The sequence below is a fragment of the Papaver somniferum genome, chromosome 9, assembly GCF_003573695.1.
Source record: "Papaver somniferum cultivar HN1 chromosome 9, ASM357369v1, whole genome shotgun sequence".
Classification (NCBI taxonomy): domain Eukaryota; kingdom Viridiplantae; phylum Streptophyta; class Magnoliopsida; order Ranunculales; family Papaveraceae; genus Papaver; species Papaver somniferum.
This window is the reverse complement of record NC_039366.1, coordinates 172576186-172590255: the sequence shown is the minus strand read 5'-3', so window position 1 is coordinate 172590255 and position 14070 is coordinate 172576186. Positions and strand designations below refer to the sequence as shown.

Sequence of the window (14070 nt, the reverse complement as noted above, 5' to 3'; positions counted from 1 at the left end):
TACCAACTGATTGAACTATGCACAACCTGTGATATTTGAACTATATAGAAAATATAATGCAGAAAATAAATAACACAGACACCAGAAGTTTTGTTAACGAGGAAACCGTACATGTAGAAAAACCCCGGGACCTAGTCCAGATTTGAACACCACATTGTATTAAGCCGCTACAGACTCTAGCCTACTACAAGTTAACCTCAGACTGGAATGTAGTTGAGCCCTAACCAATCTCACACTTATTAAGGTACAGCCGCGTTCCTTACGCCTCTGAATCCCACCAGCAGGACTCTACGCACTTGATTCCCTTATCTGATCTCACCCACAATTAAGAGTTGCTACGACCCAAAGTCGAAGACTTGATAAACAAATTTGTCTCCCACATAAAAGTCTATTTTAATAGATAAATTTGTCTCCCACAAAAATACCTACGAAGTTTGTTCCGTCTTTTGATAAATCAAGGTGAACAGGAACCAATTGATAATCCGGTCTTATATTCCCGAAGAACAGCCTAGAAATATCAATCACTTTACAATAACTTAACTATATGGTAGTAGAACAAGTTATTGTGGAATAACAAAGAATGAGAGGAAGAGCTTTGTGATTACTTTTTATATCTTACCTATCGGAGATAAATCTCGAGCAAATCTTAGAGAAGATATGACTCAATACGATAGAACAAGTAAGATCAGAACACGTAACTACAGAGAAAATAGTTGGGTCTGGCTTCTGAATCTCAATTAAGTCTTTAAGTCGTTAACCTATAATGGTTTTAGGAAAAACCCAGGTTAAAGGAGAATCGACTCTAGTAGCAACTAGTATCACACAGGAGGTGTGGGGATTAGGTTCCCCAGTTGCTAGAGTTTTCCCTTATATAGTCTTCAAATCAGTGTTTGATAACTTCTGAACAAAGCAATCAATATTCAAGCTAATATCTTTCCACCGTTAGATGGTCTTAGCTTGTTACACACAAATGAAATATATCTTCATTTAGAATATGGATAACCGTACCTAAACGTGTATATTGAGTTGGCTCAATAACAGTTAACCGAAGTTAGCCATATGAACACTTTTGTATCAACCATGTTCATTTTAAAACTTTTAGATCAATTGATAATCAAATGAATCGAATTGTGTTACTCATAGAATTGTTCAATTGTTTATAATCTCATAGAAGTATAAAAGACACAATTGAAGCAAAGTCGGATTGATTCAAAAGAATCAGTTCATGAATATTTTAGACACGGTTTGCAAAGATTGCATTCCTTCATATATAAATGTATTTTTTCATGAGTATGAAATTATACTTAACCGATTTTAGAACTTGAACCATTTAAGTTTGCAAATGGGTACGCAAACTTAAGTTCCAGACATTGGTCACGAGCCGACAGTTTGCAAATGGGTACGCAAACTTTAGCTCCGGACTGAACTCAGTTTAAACCATTTGCGAACGGGTACGTAAACTTGGTTCCCAAAATTCAACAGTTAAATCAGTTTGCGAACAGTTATGCAAACTTAGTACCCTGACTTAAACAGTTGAATAAGTTTGCGAACGGGTATGCAAACTTAACTTCCGGTCCTGAATTCCATCAAAACAGTTCGCACACTTTGTACACAAACCGTAATGTGTCCAGACATGGGTTTTAGCTCTTAACTCCCATTTCAATCATTGAAACATTCTTAGAAGATGAAAATAGATGTCTCACACAAACTATTAGCTTATAAGCAATTTTCATGTGATCGAATGATCAATACGAAACATTCCGAGTCTACATCAAATGACTGTCTCACACAAACCATATAAGATGTTACTAGGTGATTTTGACATGATCATCTTTTGACTTTCGTCAAGAATAATGATGAATGTAGTTAAAGCAAATAGCTTTCCAACACATATTTCGAGAAAGATATATGCGAGTTAAACTCATCTCGAAATATCAAATGTGTATAATGTAAAGTATATATAGCTATACGACTTTGTCTCAATAGGAGATAGAATAGAATAGGCTTCTGAGTGATAGATGAGTTCAAGTCTCCACATACCCTTTTGTTGATGAATTTCCACAAGCTCCCCTTAGTAGTTCTTCGTCTTCAATCGTTGAATGCTGTAAAGTCAAAAGCTGAACTACACATTCTATCCTAATCAGAGACATAGCTATAAGTATACTAGAAATCAAGACTTATAGTTTTGACAACTAAACTTGACAAACAAGCTTTAGATAGCAATGCTTGCGAGTTCGACCGAGCAGTGCTCTAACAGGTACAAGTACTATACTGGCATCGTCCCATAAAAAACTGTAAATATTCTTATAACCATCATGATTAGTTTTTCTGTCAAATTCTCATGGAGGACCCAACAACAAATGACAAGCATCCATACTAGTAACATCACACCAGGCTTTATCATTATATTTGTTACTAATTGAAAAGGAAATCAAGCAAGATTTGTTTACTTTTACCTCGTTCCCTTTCTTAAGCCATGAAAGCTTGTAAGGATGTGGATGTGCCTTGGTTTCCAGCTTGAAAATTTTCACAACCTCTTCATCAATTTTATTTTTGCAACTGCCAGGATCAATAACATGACGACAAACAATTCCTTCAATCGTGCAAGTTGGTGGAATATATTGGTACGCAACCACATATCACGATCTTCTTGACGTAGAGTAAGGAAATTTCTTCTCACCACATAGTTGACTCCTTGATCTCCGTACACAACTTCATCAGTAGGGTCATCATCTTCAGAATCATCATCGAAAATTCCATCATCACCACTGTTTTATTCAGCGAACAACACCTTATTCACCTGTTCTCCTTTGTGACAATCACTTATGACACCGGCCTCCGAAAGTATTAATTGGGTTTTTAATTGATGTAGACACAGAATTAGGTTTACTAGATGTACCTGGTGTTGAAGTACTACGGTTACTCATTGGAGATGCTGCCACATTAGTACCCCAACTCGATCTTCTACGCCCCGCTTGCTTCTCTATCTGCCTTGCTCTATGATGTGCATTCGAAATTGAAAGACAGTCAAACATGTTGAGTGTGTCCTGATATTGTTGTGGTAGACCACCTATATAACGATCCATTGTTTGCGCTTCCTCCTCTGATAGGTCGTTAAGAGTAAGTAGTCGGTAAAACTCCTTTGTGTACTCATCGACAGAATGTGCTCCTTTGCGTTGGTTTTGCAGTTGCTGGTACATCATGCCAACGTGGTCATGCGGCAAAAATCAGCTCTCGTGTGTTTCTTCATCTTCTCCCACGAGACTAACTCATCCTTTCCCTTACGACTTCGTTGCAGTTTGTGTTGTTTCCACCACGAATTAGCTCTCCCAAAGAACATAGTTGCTACTAATAGAACTCGTTTGTTACTTGGTACATATTTAAATTCCAAGACTTCCTCAACCGTATTCAACCAAGAAAGAAACTCTTCCTGTTCTAAACCACCATGAAATTCTGGAATCTCTACTTTTATTCCTGCCTTCCAACGTTCAGAATCTTCATGTCGGTTTCTATTAGCAAGGTTGTCATTACCTTCTTCTGATTTGTCTTCTACGTCTTCTTCACATAGGATGTTACGTCGAATCAACATACCTTCGATATCTGTTATTAATTGTTCTCTCAATTCATTAACGTTGATAACTTCTGGAGCACCTCCTCGACCTCGACCTCTACCTTGACCGAATTGTATTCTTGGGGGCATCGTATAAACCCTAAAATCGACTCGGCTCTGATACCAAACTAGTCCAACATATATATTGAAAAGAAAGAAAAGGGATAGTTTGTTCAGATCGACTATGAACGAAGATAATTATTTAGACCTCGGTTTTCCCGATTCCCGACTATAAATAAGAACCAAAATTAAACTTGAACAAGTTCAATAAAATAATTATATTAATCAAATTCAACTGTCTAAAACAATAACTAGAAGACCCTTAAATAGACTTGGGAAAATTCCTAACTTGTGCGACAAGAGAGGATGAGAACAACCCAAAACCGACTCAAACTCAAAACTTGTGATTTTTGGCAAATTTGAGATTTTCCTAAATAATAAAAGTATTTATCAAAAGAAACTATTGGCCACAAACGGCGACTCAAACGTACCCCTAACGAAGAAGTTATTAGCAAAACAAAGCGGTCATAAACCCCAAAATAGATACCCGTCGGCCTGTTTCACAACAGTCGTGTCTTTTGCCTCTAAATAGGCTATGGCGTGCTCGTCTGCATCACTTAATGATTATTTTTCATGCAACAAGTATATGAACTCCCGTTTTACTTAATTGCAGCGTTTTAAATGCCCCTAATTGAAGAACTGGTATAAAAACGCCTGCACACCACATCACATGTCCCGTTACAAACTCATCGGTCTAGCTATTATCCCAGGTTTAACAAAAGCGAGCGTTGGTTTTTTTTTCATAAATCTTAGTTTCGTTTAAAACTGAAGATTACCATAATGGCCGGTCAAATCAGATCCGTTTGGAGATCAGCCGGAAATATCTTCTATTTTTTTTTGGGTGGAAATCACATTTCAATTCATTCAAATCAAAATGATGATTATATGATTACTTACAAGATTATCAAAAACACCAAAATACAAGATAATCAAAACCCAAATACAAATGACGACACCAATTGCAAGTACATCGTGAAGAGAGAGAGACATGAACCGCAAAGACATCCAATTTTTGTAGATGTAATAGTGATGAATGATGGTGTGAACCGGAATCAACTCCGACCATTTAAAATGATTATCTTCTTCAATAAGAGATGCTCCAAATGAAATGGAGTATTTCGCCCAAAATCTTGTAGATCCAATCGAATCTGGGTGTCCTAAATCCCTCTTGTTGAAGAGGAAGCCAAAACGACGCCGAGCAGAATTGTTGATGTTCTTGACAAATCGAGAACAACAAGTCGATGAACATCATGAAAATCTAAAAGAATCGTTATTAAAGCGAAGAGAAAATCGTCCAAAAGACGAAGAAAAGATCGCCCAAACAGCGAAGAAATGTGTCCATAAACACCAAAACCAACAAAAACAAAAACAGAAATTAAATTATTCTCATTCATAAAAAACTAAAAATCCTTACGCAAATCTAGCCCAAAGGGACTAGATGCGGGCAAGAAGAAAGAGAAAATTCTAAAGGTTTTTCTTTTCTTTCTTTCTTTCTGGGAGAGAGGGAGGGAAAATATCTTCTCATACCTCCATAATTTACTCGGAGGAACAACCTCATCTCCTCTGAGTATCGTTTAAAATATCACTCAACTCGCTCACCATTAACCAGATTACTATGATACCAACTCGCATATACATCTGATATGCAGATGTCGAGTAGACGGGGAAATAATGGCACGGATAACATAAACAATACACATATGCTTCAAAAAAAAAAACAAAAACAAATACACAGAATTTTTACAACCTTACTTGACATAAACACATAAACAAAAGATAAAGGAAGAAGCTTAGAACTGTCTAGCGCCCCAGCTTAAAACTGTGTGAAATAGCATGTGCTGTTACGGCACGGGTCATTCCCTAATATAATTAGTACCACACCACAAATAAAACGGAATAAGATAAAAGCATCCTTGATATGCACATTTTCTTCCATGGCAGACAACCGACTAATTACTGAGGTAGATCAGGGAGGGTTGGGCGTGATCTAACAACGTTCAACACTCCTCTTGCAGTTGTCTGTTTTTTAACATGAAACACCAATTAGTTAGAATAAGTTTAAATGAAAGACACTAAAATGTGGTCGACAAAACTTACCTCAAAGAAGGAATTGAAATTCAGACGTAAGAGAAATCTTCTCAAAAATGGAGCTCGTTGACTCCCAGCAAGCCTACTACTACGCAATATCGTGTATAACGAGTTTGATTTCTTGTTAAATTCCTGTAATAGAGAGCATTGGTTGGTAAACACCACTGAAATCAAATAGACAAGAAAGAAACAGCAAGGTAACAGAAAACATTTTTTTTACCATACCGAGGAAAAATTAATCAAACTACCTCGGTTATATGGTCTAGGTCACTTGAGTGTGGACTGTTTTCGGATTCAATGGTCCAGCAGAACTGCAGGCAAAGTTTCATTATACTATCGAGTATCCTCGACACAGATCCAATGTCCAGAAAAGATTGTGAGATCAGAGCAGATAAGTATCTGCAAATGACATTCCACCAAATGTTAGCATTTTCTGTTACCACCACCGGAACAGCTTATATTCTACCAACAGCAGTAAGAAGTGCATACCAGCAGAGCATTTTAAATTACTGACAGTTCGTATAAGATAGTCGATAATTGAGATTAGCATGAGAGTAAATCAGAAGGATCACTAAAAAATGGCAGCAACATTCCCTAAGAGATGTTGAAATGTCGATTTCAGCATAATACTCCAGAATGTGTAAGCAGCCAAGACAAGTTTAATAAAGTTATAGAGATCATAATAGATCAAGCTTAAATGAAAACCATAGTTGCTTTTCCAGCTGTAAATCAACTGGATAGATGCGTGATACTCACTCTTGGTGAAATCCCACAAGTTCAGTAAAATCATGAGAATCTTGAACACGAGCTTGCAGAACATTCCACTGAGATTCTATGACATCGACCTGAAAATGTAAAGGCCTTCATTATGAGTAGTGGAGTAACTGGCCAAAACCCTCAAGCAGAGTTGAGGTTCATTTTGTTTGCATGTGTTTACAAGAAAGAATGAAGACGTCCCGAAGCACACAAAACCTGGATATAGAACTGCAGATTTCTTATAAGGAAAGCCATATGCTCTCTCACATGCCACATTGGTCTGGAACGTTGCCGCCGCTGCTGGGATATGGAGCAGTTTTCCCGATCATTTCGACGTTTTGCAAAATCCGTGTGATCTTGGTGCATTACTGAAGCCCAAGATTTCTCTAACTCCATTTGTGTTCTTTTAAGCCTGAGCAAATACTGGAATACTCGGCGATACCTGTAGCAGATTCCATGCTTAAATTTTGTGAAAAATTAACTTTCGACCAGCTCCAACTAATATCATGATGTGCATGCAAAATTGCTAAACAGAACTTACTTGGAGAGAACTTCTTGTGAGAAGAACAGCTGCAAAGGCCAATCCACACAATATTCAAGAGAAATACCATCCCATCCATCTAAAGAAAGCTCTGAAGAAGCAGTCCCTTGATATGTGAGACCTACATCCCCGCTAGATTTCGGCAACAGACCCCCTTGGGAAGATGCGACTGTGATTCCTGATGAAGGCATCCTAGTGACATGAAATTAAAGTTTACGTACCATCATACTATGCACGTTAGCAAAAGACACATCTAGTGGGATTCGCAAAATTATAACTCAATAACAAGTGTGGTCATCAATGGCTCTAACCTTAAAGATACTCTCGAGAAGTACTTGTCTTCATCGCCTATAGTCTTTATTGCAGCCTGCATAAAATCTAAAATCAGAAAAACAATACAGAATAGATCCACGAACACAGATGACGACGGGCTTGACTGGTTAGAAGAGCTTCAAGGTACAAGATACAATATTGCAAGGAAAACCCCAGAAATGACAGCATACTAAAACAAAATATATCCAAATAGTTTAAGAGAAATAACTGTATAAACCAATATCTTTTTGCTTGGTTGGTTAAAAGAGCTTCAGGATACAAGATACAGAAAGCTGTTTATGATGAATAGAAGGTGCAAGGAAAACCCAAATATAGCAGATTACCAATTCAGTATAAATCAAAATCCTGGATAAGCATAAAACCAAAATGCACCAAAATGTAGTATTTGTGGATCCTTATTGGTAACAGAAATGAGAATGACCATCTTACTGTCTAGTAGGGTATTCTTATGGTTTTAGCTCTCAGTGATCATGGTTGTAGAAATCTTACCAGCTGAAATGGTACCACAAGATCGGCTTCCGCGGTAGACTGTCGAGGTGGTAGACGCATCAACTGGCGACTCTCCTCAAGAAAACACTGGCATATGCAGTAGGTAATATATTATGAGAAACAAATTAACTGATTTCTGTTTTGTTGTGGATGATGTTAAACATTCTTTACCACACAAAAGGGGCCCTAGCGTGAATACTAGTGATATTAACAAATCTGCTACGTTCAAGGACAGAAAACGCCACAAACAAGCACAAAAGGTTGGGTTTTGAGCTTTCCTTGCCTGAAAAAAATCTCCTTTTGCTAACAGGAAATAATCTTTAAGGGCTCTCAGGTGACCATTCAAGTCCGCACGTACAACAACAAGCTGTTACTAAGAAGTCAGACGATGAATAAGTGCATATATAAGTCCAAGAGAAGTTCTTTTCCCATACATTACCTGCCATAAATGACTGGCAGCAATAACACGGACAGCATCAACGGCAGACTCAAATGACCTTTTGTGGAACTCAGACGAATCCTGGACTAGATGAAAAAACTAGCATAAGTACAAGATAACAGCATAGAGGATACCAATGCAGTACAAGTATCACTTTAAAGGATATCTGTGTTGACCAAACCTTGAGCTTTTTAAGCATAGCATCAACTTTGTCAGCCTCAGCCTGTGGCAATAATTCTTCTACTACCATCTTCGTATCAACAGAAAACTCCTTATGAAAAGCAAATCGTCCTGTAAACCCTTGAACCTTCTGTGGTCCCCGTGATACCGGTTGATGTGAAACCGCATCCTGACATTTGAAAGAAGGACTTGGGTTTCGTAAAACCCTTACTGCCTTACCAGCAAAAAGTATCGACTCTGCAACACACATATGGATGTAATCTGGTAACATTTCCTGAGAGAATTATTTGGAAAATGTTAAAACATAATATACTTTGGCTCATAAAACAATTGTAACAAAAGAGAACCGCCAAATCTGACACTAAAAGGGCAGGGAAAGTGACAAGGTGGAACTTGAACGTATTTCAATAGTATATAAACCTAGGTCAAAATCCATGGAGGGAAAGGTAGATAGAAAATAAATCTTGAAAAGTAATGCTCCATAGTCGTATAAAATGCAAAATAAATAAATAATTGTACTTCAATTCAACTCTACCAGGAAAATATGAAATCCCAAATGCCAATCAGTCAATGATGCATCATCGGGTGATTTTTGCACAGGCTTGCCAAAGTTTTCTGGAGGTGATTCCTCATTTCCTATAATCATGTCCTCCTGCCTGGAAACCATACAGAAGAATACATTGTCATATTCCATGAGCAAATGATAATCCACATAAGGCACTTGGAGCCAGTTTAGACCTTATGTTAGAAAAAAAGCTTATTTATTGTGGAAGTGATTACCTTCTAATGAAAAACTCTCCATGTTGATCTTGAATTATTCCATATATCATCCAGGACGCAAGTTGATTATACATAACCTGATGTCCGTGCCAAAGAAGCCTACGCTTTTGGTATACAAATATCAACAAACAAAAAGATAAGTTAATTTGAATTTCACTTTGAAATCAGAATACATGATGCAAAAATAAGAAGCAGTTCCACCTTTGAAAGCATGCTTGTAACTCTGGTACCCCACAATGGCATCGTTCATGCAAAAGGTTAAGAAGCTTTCCTCCTCGAATATCGTCACGCTCAATCTCCACAATAAGCTCATGAAGAGGAGGCAAAAGCACAAAAAACTGCGAAAATGAAATCCATTTCTTGTAAGAAATTAAACATTCCATGTTCCAACAAGCATTTGGGTGCAAGAAAACAACCTAAGCTACCACTGCTATACCTTGTTTAGACCTTGAGTTATAGTTGCCAAAATGGGCATAGGATCTGACAACAATTTCTGCTCAACATTTAAAACAACAGATCTATAAACTGATAAGATCTCAACAATACCATTAGCAATGGCTCTACGATACACACTTGGGTTCTTTGTTTTCCCTCTTAAAAGCACAAGCTGTTGTGGTAAAGAAGGACAACTATTTGTAGAACGTATCCAGCTTAAATCACGAGACTTTGTAGCGAACCGGTCAAGCTCCCGATAGTAAAACCCTAAGGAAATTAACCTCTCAATAACATCCCTACAAGCATCCAAAATATAGGTGATTAGGGTTTTAATTTTTCGTCATATTTCAAAATTTTCATTTAGATTTTCACATAATCTTGTAAAAAGTAATTCAAATTATGCCTAGTTGTATCAAATGATTATATAGTTGAGAGTAATGTGGGTTTATGTAATGAAATACCTTTCAGAAGCTTCAATGAAAGAAAGATCCGGAGCAAGTTTGAAAGTAGATTCCTCGGAGATTGGAGAATCAGTAGTTACAGAAATACCTAACGATTCTTGATGCTCTCTTTCGTCTATAACAAGATCTCCTGTATACCCTACTAGTGCTAAGAGAAGCTCGTGTAACATCTTCGTCTTCTTCTTCTTAGAGTACTATGACTGTAGTAATATCTTAGTATTTCTAGTTTAGGTCTTTTCAGTGAGAAGAAAATATAGTACTTCCCCAAGATGTCCGCCTCTGGTTTGGCGGGATCGATTGAGAAACTTTTTTAAATTCGACAGAATTGGGAACCTAAAGAATGCTGATAGTGACTTAAGTAGCTTTGGCGGGACGATGATCTTTTCCACTATGTCTAGAATGTGTGGATCAACCACTCTGTATTGGCACCATTTAGTAGTTCGCTAAGCCTTCGTGTCACACCTTCAAATGCTTCTTGCAAATTTCTGCGAAAGCGTAACCCGACAGTACAGTGGTTCTGTGAATCAGGCTTCACCCACCTGCACTTCAGCCTTATAAGTTTGCATCAATGCAAAAAGTCAACTCAACAGTTCTTCAGCGAAAGTCTTTAGCCTTCTTTCTCTTCACTTAACTTCTCAAATGCATCCCATAATACATTCAAACATTGCCATACATTGCCAAACACAATCAGTCAACCAAGAACACTTAGAACATGACACAATCAACTTCTTTTATTGCATAAAAGGGAAGAAATACAAAACTTGCTCACTTAGGGACTTACACAGACTTGTTCATCTTGAACCAAGCCTTAGCCTTACAAAAACTTTCCTATTTTGAGTCTCACACTCTCCTATGTAAGCCTGCCGAATTTTCCATGCCTTAGGACTATTTATACAGCAGCTTTACTTGGCCAAAACTGTGCACAACCATTGCACACGCAAAGGACAACCATCTGTCCCATGGAGCAGTTCTGTAACCGCCACTAACTGTGATAACTGGCCAGTTTCTCTCTAAACTGACGCCATCGCCAACACTTGTTCTCTAGTAGTTATGAACATCTCCCACGCTTATAAACTCCCTTTATAACCGCTCTATTTTGTCTCGCGTCAGTGGCATGCTTGTGAAGCCCGTAACCAACTCCTAACTGTCACTTAAGTCGTATTGCACATCTGTTTCGCTTCACTGGACTTGGCCTCTGTATTGCACCACTGTTGCGCTACAATCATCTCGCCACTTTCTTAGCTCAATCTGGTTATCTGGTGTCATATGCTTCACTTAGCTAACTTGTTCGACGATAACAATGCAACTCTTTCATTACTAACTTGTTTGCACTGTCCAAGCTTTGGCCAGCCTTGAACTAATGCCATAGACCAATTCTTGGCCTATTCTACCTTCTTGCATCATTCTTGAGTTTGGGCCAATTCAATTCCACGGATATGCCTTAATGCCAACATTGCATGTTGCATCTGTCACTTTGGCCTCGTCTTGCCTTTTCCTCAATGAAGCTTCATTGTGTCGGCCAATAAGCTTCATTACTTAGCCAAATGTCTTTACACTGTGGCGCTACCTTTGCGCTTCACTGGCCCTGCGGGGTTATGCCATTCTTAGCACTTGACAGTCTATACAGTATACCACTATTATGGCTTTGCATTGCGCTATTATGGCTTTGCATTGCGCCGTTATGGATGTACACTGACTTGGCCTGCAACAGTGTAACGCACAATCATTGTGCTTACTTGCCGGAACGGTCATACTTGGATAAATGTTGGAGATGTGCAGCATGTATTAACTATGGTTTAGCATGTAAAAATCGAGTAGTCAGTTTGCCAACAACTGTCTAGACTCTAATACAGTGGTAAAGACATCCCCTTTCGTCCATAGTGTGGGTCGGAGGCAGGGGATCGATTTCCCTTGCTAGGTTTGCTATGAGGGTGGGCCTAGTTGTGACCTATCAAAAACTAAAAACGACCAGTCAAAATTTTCAGGGTTAAATTTTTAGGCTACATATTTTTTGTTTTTTTTTTTTCAGCTAAGTTAAAATTATATTAAAAGAATATCATATTTACATCAAGTTTACACGGTAGAAAGCAATAAAAAAGGCTAAGAAAGCCCAAAAAAAAAAAACTGACAAACTGTTTGAATCTAAAATAAGCACATGTTGACAATTCTAAGCTCGTGGTGAAGTCAAGCCTGCCGGTATACTCATTGATTTCCCCTTGTTGCAAATTACTCCCACTCTTGGCGAAGGTGTCATCTGAGAAATTCACCTCACGATAAGCAATTCTCAAAGATTATTGAATCATAACTGGCACAAGATGCTAACTAACGATGTTTAAACTGCCACCGTAAATTCATAGTTATGCAAGCCTGAATTGTGCTTGAAGAATGATAGACGCATTTATGTGTCTAATATATCTCAATTGTATATAGTGTTAGCACCCATTTTTGTACTTATTTGGTTATTTTATATATTTGTAGGTGTTTTCAGAAGAATAAGGATTTGCGGCGAAATTGGCTGAAAATGCGGCGTTTGAACCTCCATTGATAGAGTGCCGGAAGCGCCCCAGAAGTGTACCGGAAGTACCCCAGAAATACCCCGGAGGAACCCCGAAAAAAGTGCGGAAAATGCCCCAGAGGAAACTTGCTATATGGACCCTTGATTTTGGATAAGGGGTAACATAATTACTAAGGGGTGACCCATTTCCAAGCAGCTGCTAAAGGGACACCAGGTCTGGTTAAGGGGACACCACATTCAAAGTTCAAATAATGGAATTTGGCGGGAAAACTAAGTTCACGTCTGATAATTCTCTGTTGGATTTCTGGGCAGTTTTGAGGGAGATTAAATCCCTGAAATCAATTGGGCTAGGCCTGTTAAGAATAAACAGATCGTATGCAAGTGATTTTATCGATCAACTTGGGCTGGAATGGCTGGGAGAAGCGATCAAAGTCCAAACAGAATACGTGTTCTCTGTGAAGTTTTCAAATATATTTTTAGAGATTCTGGGAGAGTTTTACGTTGAAGTAAAGTGTATCAAGACTTGTTTAAGGATTAGGAGAAGTTTGGAGCGTAAGAAATTGCCAGAAGACGCGTACAAAGCAACAGAAAAGAGATTTCTCTCTCAACTGCACGTGAAGAAAAAAGGGAGATAAACTCGGATTTAATCGAGTTATTTGGACCCTATTGGTATATAAAGGCTGGTGGGAAGTGAGAGAAAGTTTTATCAAGAAGTTTGGGGAAGTTTAGAGACCACAGAGACACAGCAGAGAGGCTGGAAGACGAAGAACAGGAAGCTGCAGGAAAGCTTCCTGCTGCTGCTCGAGGAGGAAGAAGAAGACGAAGAACGGACCCTCCAGGACCGTCGTTCTTCAACAGTGCTAGCAGCAGTACACCTGCGTCGTTTTTCAACAGCAGAATACCAGCGTCGCTTATAAACAGCATCACCAAGGTATCGTTCTTTTATGGACGCTTAAAGAGGGTCGTAGTTTCACTGTATTATATTTTTCGCTCTTTTAATCATATTTTGAGCATCAAGTATGTATTTTGAGAACATGATTATCATGAGTAGCTAAACCCCAATACTGGGATGATGGAGGAAGTTGTTTTTCAGCCATGTGGTTATTTAAATAATTCTTAATTCACTTTTTGCACCGATTTTAATTGATTTATGATTTCAATTAATTACTTGTGATTTTGTTTGATGGAACATGCTTAGTCCTAGGGATTCTTGATGTGCCATGCTTATAATATACAAGTAATATTTTATGGAATCTAATTTGGCAAAGATAGAGTTAATACTTGTTTTATTTTGAGCTATAATCGCCTAGGATTAATTTCTGAGCCACTTGAATATGAAACACATTGGAATCCTGAGTCCTGGTTCCTCTTGATCTTGTGACA

At 38.2% G+C, this 14070-nt stretch overlaps 1 protein-coding gene across 1 annotated transcript; it reads right to left on the bottom strand.

The window, feature by feature from the left end:
- Window positions 1-5356: 5356 nt before the first annotated feature.
- Window positions 5357-10553, bottom strand: LOC113307903 (gamma-tubulin complex component 4-like). Its single transcript, XM_026556371.1, has 16 exons — window positions 10173-10553; window positions 9713-10007; window positions 9478-9614; window positions 9277-9375; window positions 9032-9152; window positions 8498-8770; window positions 8317-8397; window positions 8161-8244; window positions 7878-7964; window positions 7367-7422; window positions 7056-7247; window positions 6731-6956; window positions 6515-6603; window positions 6007-6157; window positions 5768-5890; window positions 5357-5689 (listed from the first exon to the last, which is right to left on the bottom strand). Exons 1-16 carry the CDS (start codon window positions 10340-10342, stop codon window positions 5624-5626), a joined length of 2250 nt encoding a protein of 749 aa, XP_026412156.1. The 5' UTR covers window positions 10343-10553; the 3' UTR covers window positions 5357-5623.
- Window positions 10554-14070: the final 3517 nt, after the last annotated feature.